The sequence below is a fragment of the Bufo bufo genome, chromosome 1 (assembly GCF_905171765.1).
Source record: "Bufo bufo chromosome 1, aBufBuf1.1, whole genome shotgun sequence".
Taxonomy (NCBI): domain Eukaryota; kingdom Metazoa; phylum Chordata; class Amphibia; order Anura; family Bufonidae; genus Bufo; species Bufo bufo.
Window position 1 is genome coordinate 205,131,285 of NC_053389.1, and position 15,649 is coordinate 205,146,933.

General features: G+C 45.7%; 1 protein-coding gene across 3 annotated transcripts in view; it reads left to right on the forward strand.

Annotated features, from left to right (window-relative positions):
* Positions 1–14,367, forward strand: part of LOC120986920 (sulfotransferase 2B1-like) — a 64,645-nt gene extending 50,278 nt beyond the window's left edge. For all 3 annotated transcript variants that reach the window (XM_040415603.1, XM_040415602.1, XM_040415601.1), the window contains exons 6-7: positions 7,160–7,340; positions 14,197–14,367. In XM_040415603.1, the coding sequence (XP_040271537.1) occupies positions 7,160–7,340; positions 14,197–14,315 (300 nt within the window). In that variant the 3' untranslated portion in view covers positions 14,316–14,367. The remainder of the gene's footprint in view (positions 1–7,159; positions 7,341–14,196) is intronic.
* The last annotated feature ends 1,282 nt before the right edge of the window (positions 14,368–15,649 follow it).

Genomic DNA, 15,649 nt, shown 5'->3' on the forward strand with positions numbered 1-15,649 from the left:
CACACAGTATGACATTGCAGATGACATTGCTGAGAACATTGATGTCCAACTTGGATGGCCCTCAGATCTCATCCATGCACAGAGCAAGCATTTCACATGCAAGGCAGACAAACCAACTCATCTCAGTCTCCAAGCCAAAGGATATAAAGAGACCTGAGACCACATCCAACTCACCCCTTTGCTCCAAACCAGACAGTGAATTAACCCCACAGACACCAGACAGGGAAGGGGAACAACTAAAAGGGAAATCGCTCACACATGCATAAACAACACAGGCAACTGCATGAGTGGCAAATGTGTCACGGCACAAACAACATAGGCCGTGACACTGCCCCCCGCATGCAACCGCAACCCCATGTTGCCGAAGGCAACAGCATGTGTGGCCACCATGTCACGGCGCCTACCACAGGCTGTCACAATTATCTATTTATGTATCTATCTATCTATCTATTTATTCAATTCAATTCAATAAAGCTTTATTGGCACGTCCAAGTAAAACATTTAGCATTGCCAAAGAAAATAAATAATAGGTATTGTGGAGGGGGGTTTGATGTGGGAATTAAAGGGTGTGGATGTTGGGGTAAAGGGGCAGTATGGGGGTATAATAGTCCATGGTGTCTTATCTTCCTCTCAGTTGGTGACAGGTATATCTATATATCTTCTATCTATCTATCTATCTATCTATCTATTTATCTAGAAATCCACTTTTTTCATTTTTACTTGCATTTTTATGTTTTTTTCATATTTCTTTCTATTCGTTATTAACTTTTTTTGACTTTGAATGCAGAGAACACATTATCTACATGTCCCTGCTGTCTCTATATACAGAGCACTGGTAACAGTGACTATTTTCAGGTGTTTTCTGATTATTTAGGACTTCTTTCACATTAGCGTTTTCATTTCCGCTATTGAGTTCCGGCATAGGATCTCAATAGTGGGGAAAAACGCTTCAGTTTTGTCCCAATTCATTGTCAATGGGGACAAAACTGAACTAAATGAAACGGAATGCACCAAAATGCATTTCGTTCCAATTGGTTGCGCTCCCATCGCGGACAGAATTACACTGCAAGCAGCTTTTTTCTGTCCGCAATGTCGTGCTGAGCAAGGCGGATCCGTCCTGGCACACCATGTAAGTCAGTGTGGACGGATACGTTTTCTCTGACACAATAGAAAATAGATCAGTCCCCCATTGACTTTCAATGGTGTTCATGACGGATCTGTCATGGCAATGGTAACGATAATACAACCGGGAACCAACACTATATCAGGCCTGGGAAAATGTTGTAATAGCTGATGGTGAACTTCAACAACCGGGGGCCAAGTCGATGTTTCTCTGTTTTGTGGTTCATCAGAAGATGCTGTATCGGGTAAACCAACTACGGGGTGAGCATATTGAACAGCTGGTGGTGCACAAGGCGTATCGCAAGCTCGTGTTGGAGCTAGCCCACCAACATGTTCTTGGGGGACACCTGGGATGGCAGAAAACGCAGGACTGGATTCTACAGTGATTTTACTGGCCCAGTGTGTTCAGAGAGGTTGCAGAATATTGTAAGTCTTGCCCAACCTGCCAGATAATGAGCCCCCAGCCACATTTCCGTAGTCCCCTGGTACCTCTCCCGATTATCGAGGTTCCGTTCGAGCGAATCGCTATGGATCTCATAGGCCCAGTATCGAAGTCTACTAGAGGTCACCAACACATCTTGGTCATCCTAGACTATGCCACTCGGTACCCGGTGCCCCTGCGACATACATCAGCCAAACTCATAGCTAAGGAGTTAATGGAAATGTTTTCCCGAGTGGGACTACCTAAAGAGGTTCTGACCGACCAGGGGACCCCTTTTATGTCAAAGGTCATGAGGGAACTTTGTAAGTTACTGCACATAAAACAGCTATGCATGTCCGTTTATCATCTGCAAACGGACGGCCTGGTAGAGAGGTTTAATCAAACATTAAAAAACATGTTAAAAAGAGTGGTGTCTAAGAATAGGAGGGATTGGGACCTTCTTCTGCCCTAACTCATGTTTGCAGTGCAAGAGGTGCCCCAGGCCTCTACTGGGTTCTCGCCCTTCGAACTGCTATATGGCCGACATCCTCGCAGTCTGTTGGACATAGCCAAAGAAGCGTTGGAACAACAATCCACACCGTATAAATGTGTAATTGAATATGTCACTCAGATGCAAAAGCGGATGGAGACAGTGTTGCCGCTTGTTAGGGAACATATGGAGAAAGCCCAGCAAGCCAAGAGTAGGGTCTATAATCGGCAAGCTTGGGTCCGGATCTTTAACCCGGGAGATCGGGTTTTCGTCCTGGTACCGACGGTGGACAGTAAGTTCTTAGCTAGGTGGCAGGGACCCTCTGAAGTACTCGAAAAAGTTGGTGAGGTAAACTACAAGGTACACCAGCCAGGGCAGCGAAAGCCGGAGCAGATGTACCATGTGAAATTTCTTAAACCTTGGAAAGATAGGGAGACTAGTACGGACGAAATCCCGCGGCCGAGTTTTCTAGGGGAAGAGTTTCCAGCTCCACGGTCTGATACAAGGGAAGCAGTTGCCACAGTGAAGATTGCTGACAGCCTTACCTCTAAACAGACTCAAGAGGCCAGGGAGTTCATTAACAGGAACACGGATGCGTTCTCAGACCTCCCTGGACGCACTTTTACCATCCAACATGACATTGTCACTGAGCCTCAGGCCAGAGTGCGGTTGAAACCATACCGGGTACCCAAGTCTCGGCGACAAGCCATCTCGAAAGAATTGCAGCTAATGCTACAACTAGACGTCATTGAGGAGTCGAAAAGTGAATTGACCAGTCCAATAGTCATATTACCCAAGCCGGACGGGACGTTACGGTTCTGTAACAATTTGTGCAAACTAAATGAAATTTCTAAATTTGATGCATATCCCATGCCTCGGGTTGATGAGCTTATTGAGAGGTTAGGCCAAACCTGGTATTTTTCTGTTTTGGACCCCACCAAAGGGAGGTACTGGCAGGTACCATTGATGGAGGCTGCCAAAGAGAAAACCACCTTTATCACACCAGAAGGGCTGTACCAATATAAGGTGTTACCCTTTGGTCTGCATGGCGCCCCTGCCACTTTTCAACGGCTCATGGACATTGTGCGTCCACATCGTTGGTACTCTTCGGCTTACCTGGACAATATTGTCATTCACAGTACCGACTGGGAAAGTCACCTACCAAAAGTACAGGCTGTAGTGGACTCCCTTCGAAAGGCTGGACTAACAGCTAACTTAAAAAAATGTGCAATAGGGTTAGAGGAGACTAAATACCTGGGGTATGTAATTGGGTGTGGAGTCATCAAATCCCAAGTGAACAAAATAGAGGCGATATGGAATTGGCCCCGACCTGTCACTACTAGGCAAGTAAAGTCGTTCCTGGGAATGGTGGGATATTATATGAGGTTTGTCCCCCACTTTGCAACGGTGGCCGCACCATTGACAGGGCTCTTGAAGGGACGCAAGTCAGTGGTGGTCCACTGGGATGATCAAGCGGAAGAGGCTTTCTCCGCTTTGAAGTCGGCCCTGTGTGGGTCCCCGGTTTTTGTGACGCCCGATTTCAAAAGGGAGTTTATAGTACACACCGATGCCTCCGAGGTAGGCCTCGGTGCTGTACTGTCTCAGGAAGTTAACGGGGAGGAGCATCCCATTGTCTTCCTCAGCTGTAAGCTCACCCCACCCGAGACCAGGTACAGTATAGTGGAGAGAGAGTGCCTGGCTATCAAGTGGGCACTAGAGTCTCTCCGCTATTATTTGTTGGGGAGAAAGTTGGGCCTGGTGACTGACCACTCCCCTCTTAAATGGATGAGCCAGGCCAAGGACAGAAATGCCCGGGTTACCCTATGGTTTCTCTCTCTACAAAATCTTACATTTTCGGTGGAACACAGGGCAGGCCGGTTGCAATGAAATGCGGATACCCTGTCTCAGGGTTGAACAAAGGGGGGAGGTATGTAGGAGGGTTCAAGGGATGATCGTGGATGATAGATATGTGTCACCGAGGTTCCTGGTCTCGGTAAAGTAAGAGCCGGTTTCATGTGTTAGCAGCAGTTGCTGTTTGACACGTTGCTATTTAGTATGGCTGTAATAGTTGATCCAGGACGGCTCTTACTGGGAGTAGTCAAAGTGCTGGGTGGGTGACTACTCCCCACGTTCCAGGCCGGGTCTTGGTTTTAGGCTATAAAACACAAGCAGCACTGTCAGGTGGTGTGGATTACTCCTCTCTGACAGTGGAGCTATGTCAGTCTCTGTGTTGGGACCTGGGAGTTTGGGCCTGGATTAAGGCCTGCTACCTTGTTGGTGTGAAAGCAGGTGGATTCTGCTTTGTCCAAGGACTTCTTTGCTGCATGGTGTGAATGAACACCAGAATCACAAGGTGACTGTTTTCCTTGAAACTGACTTTTTGTTTTGTCATTTACTTAATGTGTGAATAAACACTGAACTGTTTAATTTAAAGACTTTGTTGTTGCCTCTATACTGCGTCCGCTAACCTGCCTATCAGAGCAAACCCCCACACAGAGGATAGGTCATCAGTAAAAAACAAAAATCGGAAAACCCTTTTAATGAGTTAAGAGAGGGTGGGCTGTCATTTGGGTGTCCCATCTATTGACCATAGTAGAAACCAGCTACCAAGAAGGTCTCTTGCTCTGGCAGACCCAACATGTCTGCACATTAAATAAACAGCCCATTGGTTTCAGTAAAAAACATTTATTGCTTTATTGTTCTGTACAGTAGGGGATTTAACTTAAGGTGTATTTACATGTGCTGGGCGAGTGGGCAATTATCGGGAAGAGACCTTTCCTTCTCGATAACCGCCTGCTCATCAGAGGAGCAGAGGGCAGCTATAACCTCCACTGTATGGAGCTACTGCCATTGCTCACCGTGCTACAGATTCATTGATTATGGCCAGACAGAGGGACCTGGGTATATATGGGCTGGTCTCACGATTATGATTTTTGATTTTACTGACAATGGTATGGGTATATTTCATCTGGCACCTGACACACTTCTGAGATCTGTCCATTCAATCTAGGACTGCATCCTGCAGACTGGACATTGCAGATAAATTCTGATAATTGCACGCCTGTGGTCTTTTGTGAAGATTGCTGTTTTTTGTACATAGAGAGAGTCAGGGAGGATTACTACCAACATTGCCACTTTCTATATACAGCCTGTTCAGAAAAAGCCTACTCTGTGAAGTACTCTGAAGAACTCTGCCTGCTGCAGGTATTTGTATTGTGACTCCTATTATACAAAAAAGTTCATAAGCTCACCCTCATCTAGCAAGAGACCTGCGTGGAGTTCTCGGATCAGGAAACTTGAAATAGGAGAAGAAGAAAAAATTAAATCCTCCAGCACTGTTGTCCGCTGTTAAAATCTAAGTTTTATTCGGTATATATTAAAAGTACAGGAACAAGAGCCATAACAGGTTGACCTCCTAACCTCCTATTATCTAGAGCCTTCGTTTTGCCATAATAAAGCCAGCCTGGTCTGTGGTCTCTATCCCTGATAATTTTCATCCTCCTTCTGTTCTCTTACGTGCATCCCACTGCATATTCTGGCATCAAGGTCACCCCAGCTACAACTGGGCATGAGACCCCACAAAATCAGTGCGTAACCCTAGGGAAACATTCCTGCATTCACTGTCTGCTTGACCTGAGGGAGAGTTGGAGTAAAATCAGCCACCCTGAGGACTACAACCACCCTTGTTGCCTCAGTCACCACTCCCATCCTCTTCAGTATGACAATGACCAAAAGGCCTTCATACTTAAACGCGATGGCTGTGGGTCTCAAACAGAATCTTAATTTGTCGCTAAATAAGATATGGCTCTACCCCCTAGCAGTCCAGTTTTCTCATTCACTATACCAGTGCAAACAAACGCAACTGAAGCTTGCCAGAACACATAATTGGAACAGTGACGCCAAATTTCCTTCTAAGTGCCTGGAAATGGTGTGGGCAGAGACAGAGTAATGAAGGTGCCACCTTTGGATGGTGAACAAGAACACTGTGGGAGCGACGTGTGCTTGTCAAACAATCCTCTTTACTAGTGGTCTGTCTGGGCCGTCCGAGCCTATTCACTGTTTATGCCCTCATGTAACCACTGCTCCCAAACACCTCCTAACAGATTGGTCAGAACGGCCTAGATGGTGGGCAGTTTGTCGAAACGACCATCCTGCTTCTCTCAGTCCAATGATATGCCCTACTCAAAGTCTGCCAACTGGGCAAAATGTCTCTGTGTGTGTCATATAAGCATGTTTAGCAGTCAACAATCTCTCACAAGAGGGCAGCGGGGTAAGCACTTGTGCGTCCTCTTGTAGCAAGATCCAGTGTCTAATCAGACCACACCAATAATCATTCACATATCTGCTTGAGATAAAATAACATGCCAAATTTTGCAGCAATCTGACATTTCTATTTGGGTGGGTAATTTTTTTTTATCATTGAGTGTATATTGGTTATCATTCTCTGCTCTGTCCTGGAGCCAGATAGCACAGGATCCACCACTCACAAAACACTTTTCCATAGAAGTCAATGAGCCATCCCTGGACAACTGTTTCCTATTTGCATGTGGCAGCTGTTAGCAAAGAAGCAGCTCAGGCAAGATGGCTGCCCCCATAATCATGTACAAATAAAGAAATCTACAATCAGAAGAAAACAAAAACATTAAAAAGTAATATATGTCAGTATCTGGTTTAAATCAGTAAAAAACAAATCTATGAATTCCCTTAAAGTTGAGATTTGTTTTCCAATTTAATGACTCTCTGCACATTGGTGTATTGTCATCCAGAGGCTCTGCTTCTGACCTTACTTTTGTATATTGTATATATTTTTTTATATATATATTTTTATATAAATTGTATAAAATTGTAGGTTTTTTAAATTAAATTATGCTTATGCAAAATTACAGGAAAGTTTTATTATTTTTTGAAAGCACCATTAATTCCATGGTGCTGTTCATCGAGAGGAGTTCCAGAGCTTACAATCTACAAGGGAAGGTATGGAAGGCATTTTGACAATATACCGCATGTCTATTTTCATCCATTTGTTTATAGAATTTAGTAAATTGCATTATTCAAGTTTTATTTGTTTTGTGTCAAAAGGGTAAAACTAATTGTCCCAGGTAGTAAAGGTACTTTTTCTGTTCCAGGACCACAGAGGAACTATCAAGAAAATTTGTACATTCCTTGAAAAAGAGCTAGAAGAACAAGCTATTGACTTAGTGGTGGAGCACTCCAGCTTCAAAAGCATGAAAAACAACAGTATGTCCAACAACAGTCTGGTTCCAGACTACGTCATAGATACTAAAAACAACAATTTTATGAGAAAAGGTAAAGAGCACATAAGTAGCAATGTATTACAACTCCACTGGCAGTTATCTATGGCTTCAACATGGACAAGTTGTTCCTTTCTTCCCACAGAAAAATTAAAAAGGTTTCCAGTAGTGTTGATCGAGCACCATAGTGCTCGGCTGTTCTGGCTGAACACATAGAGATGCTCGGGTGCTCTACCGAGCAACCGAGTATAATGGAAGTCAATGGGAGAACCCGAACATTAAACCAGGCACCCCCTGCTTTAGCGAGGGGAGGGTGCCTGGTTCATAGGAAAAGGTCAGAAATTGATGGAAAACACCACCGAAATGGTTCGGGAACAGCATGGTGAGGATGTTTGGATGCATCTTGGACTCCCAGGTCGCTGCTGGGAACGGTGTTGTCCGTGTAGTATGCCACTTTTACTGACTGACAATAATACTAACAAAACCGAAGATAAAATCGATTTTAGAGGAAAAACTGTTAGGAAACATTCTTTCCTGAATATTTACTTGTATATAAAGTGCAAGTGCTGCCAGAAATTACAAGGAAGAGGCACTCCGATACAACCTGTATATCACATACAGGAGGGCCTCATTCACATTATGGTACAATTGTTCATGTAGTGGGACTACACTCATAAAGCCTAAGTGAAAGGGCTGCCAAAAATTACAAGGAACCGGCACTCCAATATACCCCTTGTTACACATAGAGGAGGGCATCATACACAGCCTTGAAAAATTATGATTGATGGCCTGCTGGTGACCCTCAAAAACATTTGGAGCAAGAGCCTGCTGATCTGACCTTCTAAAACATTAGGGACGAGGGCCTGCTGCCACTTTGGTGACTCTAGATAACCTGGGTCCGATCGCACATCCCCGTGACGGCGACGATCCATTCAAATGTCTGCCCTATCAACTTTCGATGTTATTTTCAGCGCAAACCATGGTGACCACAGGGGTAACGGGGAATCAGGGTTGGATTCCCGAGAGTGAGCCTGAGAAACGCCTACAGCTACCACATCCAAGCAAGGTAGCATGCGTGCAAATTACCTATTAGGTATAATTAGGTGAGGGCCTGCTGGTGAGCTGACCCTCTAAAAAATTATATACGAGGGCCTGCAGCTGAGCTGACCCTGTAAAACATTATATGCGAGGGCATTATATGCGAGGGCATTATATGCGACGAATAAGCATGTTGATATGATGGAAGAGGAGACGGAGGACGAGAAAAGGAGGATTTAACCATATACCCTTGTTTGTGGTGGAAGAGGTGCATGGGAATACAGTGTATTCAGTACATTATAAACAACACATTTAAAGTGGCGTTATGTTCATCAGCTTTCCTCTAGTGGAGTCGAGAAGTCATAGTCAATCCAGGCCTTGTTCATTTTTATAAGAGTCATCCTGTCAGCATTTTCAGTTGACAGGCGGATATGCTTATCTGTTATAATGCCACCAGCAGCACTAAATACCCGCTCAGACAAAACGCTGGCGGCAGGGCAGGCCAGCACCTCCAAGGCGTAGAGCGCCAGTTTGTTCCAGCTTGGACACCTAGTAGTTGTAAGGCACTGAGGGATCATAGAGGACGCTGACACGGTCTGCTATGTACTCCTTCATCTTCCAAAATGTTTCCCTCCTTGTGACACTATGCCTCGCATCAGGGTGAGGGTGCTGGCGGGGTGTCATGAAACTGTCCCAGGCTTTGGAGAGTGTTGCCCTGCCTCTTTTGGAACTGCTGTGTGTCTCCCCTCGTCGGTTGGCCAAGGAACTACGTACTCTGCAGCCAGCGTTGTCAGATGGAAATTTTTGGAGCAATTTTTCAACAAGGATCTTCTGGTATTGCACCGTTTTGCTCATCCTATCCACTAGAGGAAGGATAGATGAGAAGTTCTCTTTGTAGCGGGGGTCGAGAAGGATGAACAACCAGTAATCCGTGTTGTCTAAAATGCATATAATGCGCGGGTCGCGGGAAAGGCAGCCTAACATGAAGTCAGCCATGTGTGCCAGAGTACCAACAGGCAAGACTTACCTGTCGTCATCAGGAGGATCACTCTCAATCTCCTCATCCTCTTCTTCTGCCGACCCACGCAGAACAGGTGGAATTAAACTTCCATGGGTACTACCCTCTGTAGCGGAAGCAACCGGCTCCTGCTCCTCCTCCTCTTCATCGTCCAATTCGCACTGAGAAGATGAACTGAGGGTGGTCTGGTTGTCACCCTGTGTAATGTCTTCCCCCATTTCCACCTCTTCCACATACAAAGCGTCGTCCTTAATTGTGAGCAGAGAGAGTTTGAGTAGACACAGAAGTGGGATGGTTACGCTGATAATAGCGTTATTGCCGCTCATCATCTGTTTTGATTCCTCAAAGTTTCTTAAAACCTCACAGAGGTCAGACATCCATGCCCACTCCTCGCTTGTGAATAGCGGAAGCTGACTGGAAAGGCGACGACCATGTTGCAGCTGGTATTCCAGTATTCCACTAAGCCTGACCAACATGTGGAAAGGTAGAGTTCCAGCCCATGATCATGTTGCACAACAGCCGGTGAGCTGGGCATTTCAAGTGCTGCTGCAGCGTTGACAGACCGGCTGAAGGTGTCGATGACTTTCGGAAATGTGCACACACGAGGGGCACCTTCACCGGTAGCTCAGGAAAATTGGGGTAGGTTTTGAGAAACTGCTGAACCACTAAGTTTAAGACGTGGGCTAGGCATGGGATGTGTGTGAGCTTCCCGAGCTCCAAAGCCGCCACCAAGTTACGGCCATTATCAGACACAACCATGCCTGGTTGTAGGTTGAGTGGCGAGAGCCACAGCTCAGTCTGGTCTCTTATCCCCTGCCACAGCTCTGCGGCGGTGTGCTGTTTGTCCCCTAAGCATATCAGCTTCAGCACGGCCTGTTGTCGCTTCCCCGCTGCAGTGCTACACTGCTTCCAGCTCCCGACTGATGACTGACTGGTGCTGCACGTGGATAATTCGGAGGTGGAAGTGGAGGAGGAGGCGGAGGAGGAGAAGTGGGGGTTGGAGCCACTAACGTAGGTGGTGGCGGAAACCCTGATGGAATTAGGGCCCGCAATCCTTGGCTTCAGTAGCACCTGTGCCATCCCAGGGTATGACTCGCTCCCGGCCTCCACAACATTCACCCAGTGTGATGTCAGGGAAATGTAACGTCCCTGGCCACAAGCACTTGTCCATGTGTCAGTCGTTAAGTGGACCTTCCCAATAACTGCCTTGGTCAGGGCATGGGTGATGATACGGGACACATTCTGGTGTAAGGCGGGGATGGCGCACCGTGAAAAATAGTGGCGGCTCGGGACTGCGTAACGTTGGACAGCCGCCGACATCAGGCTGCAGAAGGCCTCAGTGTCCACAAGCCTAAATGGCAACATTTCCAGGGCCAGTAATTTGGAAAGCTGCGCATTTAGTGCTATAGCCTGTGGGTGGGTGGCTGGGTATTTGCGCTTGCATTCAAATGCCTGGAGTAAGGACATTTGGACGCTGCGCTGGGACATGGAAGTGGATGTGGTCGCTGAGGGTGCTTGCAAAGGTCCAGGTGCAGGGCGGGAGGCATCCGGGCCTGCGCCTTCGACAGGGAATTGTCCAGCATGTAATACAGGGGAAGAGGAGGCAGTGGTGTTACCCGCAGACACAGATTGTGGACCCAGGTGTTCGTTCCACTTATTACGGTGTTTAAATGCCATGTGGCAGATCATGCTGGTTGTGGTGAGAATGCTAGTGTTCACGCCCCGGCTCATTTTGGTACGGCACAGGTTGCAAACTACTATTCTTTTATCGTCCGCACTTTCCTCAAAAAAGCGCCATACTGCGGAACACCTAACCCTTGGCAAAGGAGATTTCCGCAAGGGGGTGCTCCGTAGAACAGTTGCGGGCCTGTTTGGTGTGGCCCGCCTTCTTCCTTTTGCCACCCCACTGCCTCTTCCAGCCTGTTGCGGTGCAGCAGATCCCTCCCCCTCTGTACTGCTGTCCTCGCTCGGCTTTGCACCTTCCCAGGTTGGGTCAGTGACTTCATCGTCCACCGCCTCCTCTAACACTTCCTCACTCTGCTCATCCTCCTGACTTGTTGACCTAACCACTATCTCAGTGATTGACAACTGTGTCTCATCCTCTTCATCAACGTCTTGAGACATTAATTACCGTTGAGTTATTGGCAACTGTGTCTCATCATCATCCACCCCATTAAACAGTAATTGCCGTTCCCCACCGTCAACTTCTTGTGATTGTGGATGCTCAAGAGTTTGGGAATCAGGGCAAAAGATCTGTCCCTCTTCAAACGTGCTTGGAGAGAGGACCAAATCAAGGAATGGCGCTGAAAAGAGCTCCAGGGAATATCCGAGTGTGGGATCACTTGTTTGGCCAGACTCTCCATGGTGGGAGGAAGGAGGATCAGGGTGAGGATTGGGTTGAGCAGACTCTTGGCTACTGAGACTGGACTTGGTGAAAGACAGGGTGGTGCCTAACCGACTGGAAGCATTATCTGCTGCAATCCAACCGACCACGTGGTCGCACTGGTCAGACTTCAAGACTGGTGTCCTGTGCCGCCCTGCAAACTGGGACATGAAGCTAGGTATCGTGGATGATTGTGTTTCTTGTGCTCTTGCAGCAGGCACAGTTTTACCGTGCCCAGGGCCACGGCCTCTGCGTGCACCATCAGCATCACTTCCCTTACTGCTTGCCTTCTTCATATTAAATGTTATATATGATTGAAAGTCTGTCACACATACAGTAGCGTAGGATTTGGAAGTGTATGCGCAAACAAATGAAAAAAGGTATTTGGGATGTGGAAACGTCACACAGGAGATATCCCGCAGATAATGTCAATGCTGTCACCAGCGTATTTGGGATGAGGAAACATTATACAGGAGAGGTACCACTGGTAATGTCACTGTCTGCAGCGTCTACGCAAAAAAGTACACTGTATGTCACAGATATGTCACAAACTTTACACAGATGTGGCGCAGCTAATATCACTGTCCGCAGCGGACATCGTCTATGAAAAAAGTACATTGGAAGTCAGATACTTTTTGGATGCGCACACTTTACACTGGAAATGTGGCGCAGCTGATGTCACTGTACGCAGTGGGCACCGCCTACAGAAAAAGAACACTTTATGTCATAGATAAATTTTTTCAGCGCACACGTTACACTGCAGATGTGCCACTGGTTATGTCACTGTCAGAAGCGGACACTGTCTATTGAAAAAGTACACTGTATGTCACAGATATTTTTTGGATGCACACACTTTACACTACAGATGTGGTGCAGCTAATGTCACTGTCCGCAGCGGCCACCGTCTACGGAAAAAGTACACTGGATGTCACAGATATTTTTTGAAAAGGCGCACACTTTACACTGGAAATGTGGCGCAGCTAATGTCACTGTCCGCAGCGGACACTGTCTATGGAAAAAGTATGCTGGATGTCACAGATATTTTTTGGACGCGCACACTTTACACTGGATATGTGGCGCAGCTAATGTCACTGTCTGCAGCGGACACCATCTATGGAAAAAGTACACTGGATGTCATAGACATTTTTTGGGATGCGCACACTTTACACTGGAGTTTTGGTGCAGCTAATGTCATTTTCTGCAGCGGACACCGTCTACGGAAAAAGGACACTGTATGCCACAGATAATTTTTTTCAGCACACACATTACACTGCAGATGTGGCACTGGTAATGTCAGTGTCAGAAGCGGACACCGTCTATTGAAAAAGTACACTGGATGTAACAGATATTTTTTTGGATGTGCACACTTTACACTGGAGATGTGGCGCAGCTAATGTCACTGTCCGCAGCGGACACCGTCTACGGAAAAAGTACACTGGATGTCACTGATATTTTTTGGATGCGCACACGTTACACTGCAGATGTGGCGCAGCTAATGTCACTGTCCGCAGCGGACACTGCCTACAGAAAAAGTACACTGGATGTCACAGATATTTTTTGGATGCGCACACTTTACACAGGAGATGTGGCGCAGCTAATGTCACTGTCTGCAGTGGACCGTGTTTACCGGAAAAAGTGCACTGGATGTCACAGATTTTTTTTGTATGCGCACACATTACACTGGAGATGTGGCGCAGCTAATGTCGCTGTCTGCAGCTGCCTAATTATTGTACGCTATTTAGTGCAGGATGCGCTAAAAATAGATATTGCTGCCACACACAATAGTCCTTAAAAGGACTTTTGGGTCTGTAAAGTTTTAGAAATTTAGTGCAGGTTGAGCTAAAAATATACATTGCTGCTGCCACACACAACAATAGTCCTTAAAATGACTTTTGGGTCATATTTGTATACAGTATCACTCCTTACACTGTCTTCTGCTCTCCAGCTCTCCCTGACTAATACTGAGCTGAATGCATGTCATCGTGCGCTATATAGCATCAGATGACGTGTTCCGGCCAGACAATCACTGTAATGCCAGTAGCCAACATGGCTACGGCATTACAGTGAGGGCAGTAATTATCTGCACGTTTGTTGGCTGCGTAGCGGACACTCGAGCGGGGCGGACACTCGAGCATTGCCGAATACTGCCATGTGCCAAGCATCGAGATGCTCGAGCCGAACTGGTGTTCGGCCGAGCATGCTCGATCATCACTAGTTTCCAGCCTTCTGATACATTTTTACATTTGTCAGGGTTGTATGAGATTTAAAAAAATAATTCAGAATAAGATTAGCTGCAATACCAGCAATAGTCAAAGGGTGGCGCTATTTCTTAACAATAAGCAAACTAAGCTGAACGTGCAGATCTGGCAACTTGAATATCCATATGCTAGAGCTTTCTATATTATAAAACTGACATTTCGGTGAAGCTTGATAATGAGTTGCTGATAATAGCTATTTATTTTTTTTAATTAGGAATCATTGGTGACTGGAAGAACCATTTCACACAGAAACAAAAGGAATATATGGATATAATTTACCAGCAGAAAATGAAAGCTCTTGATGTTAAATTCAGCTGGGATGAACACCTATAATGTGGAGTCAACTGCAAAAACTGCTTAGGGAAGAATGAAATAAATTAAATAAAAAAAAACAGTTTTGTGTCCGAGTCAGAATGTGGGTTTTAATAATTAACTGTACAGAAAAACTCCAGGTTTGACTTAGTTGTGGGGGATGCACAAATACACACACACAAAGCACCCATAAAGATGTTAACCACAGTGCCTCCATCACCGTGCCAGTTGACAATCTTTCCACAAGTTGTCAGCCACAGTTCCAATAACAAAACAGCCAAATGCCCCATAACAATGCCACCCTCATGACCCTTTACAGTGCCAGCCACATAGGCCATAACAGTACAGCAGACATCCCAACCTGCAAAAACTCATTTCAGGGAGGTGCACTTCTCATTTCAGGGAGGTTTTCTTTTTTTTTCTTTCACAAACTTTTTATTACATTTTCCAAACATATGCAGTATCTGCACACTTTGCTCTATGGCAGTGGTGGGCAACCTTTTTTTTCAACTGAGCCAAATCTCGCCAAAACCACGATTGAAATTTATTTTGAGAGCCACATTTTTTAAACCGAAAATACATAGGATGGTACACTGTTTTTAGTTTCAATAAGTTTTTATTGAGAATATTGGATGACGCACTGTTATTTATCTGTGGAAGACGCACTGGTATTTATCTGTGGATGACGCACTGTTATGGGGGATCTGTGGATGACGCACTGGTATTTATCTGTGGATGACGCATATATGGCATCTTATGTGTGTGTAAATAGTATTATAAAATTAGTGGGGCTCATCATGGATATTTTAAGCAGGGTTCTCTACCTTGATGGATACACCCAAACAGTAGGCAAGAAGTAAAAGTAATAAAACAGGCATGCACACATTGCACTGGCTCTGCAGTCAAGTTGAATAAAAGTAAAAAATGACAACATAAAATGAAATAAAAATCAAGATACAACTAAAAAAGTACATATAAAAGTATGTGAAAACACACTCAAATAGTCCTCACTGGTACTGTTATATATTGACCTCAGAACCTGGCCACTAACTTATTTTGCTGGCTCCTAGATTACGATATTCCGCAATTTTATGTCCACACACCCCTTTTCACATCATCCCTTTTTATGTCAATCCCACAATGTCACATTTCTCCCCTCATGTCACATTTCTGCCCCTCCATGTCACATTTCTCCCCTCATGTCACATTTCTCCCCCTCATGTCACATTTCTCCCCCCTCATGTCACATCTCCCCCCCTCCATGATGGCCATCACACCTTTCTTTTTACCCTGCCCTGTTCACATCTCTCATTTCCATACACTGCATGCAGAATTATTAGGCAAATGAGTATTTT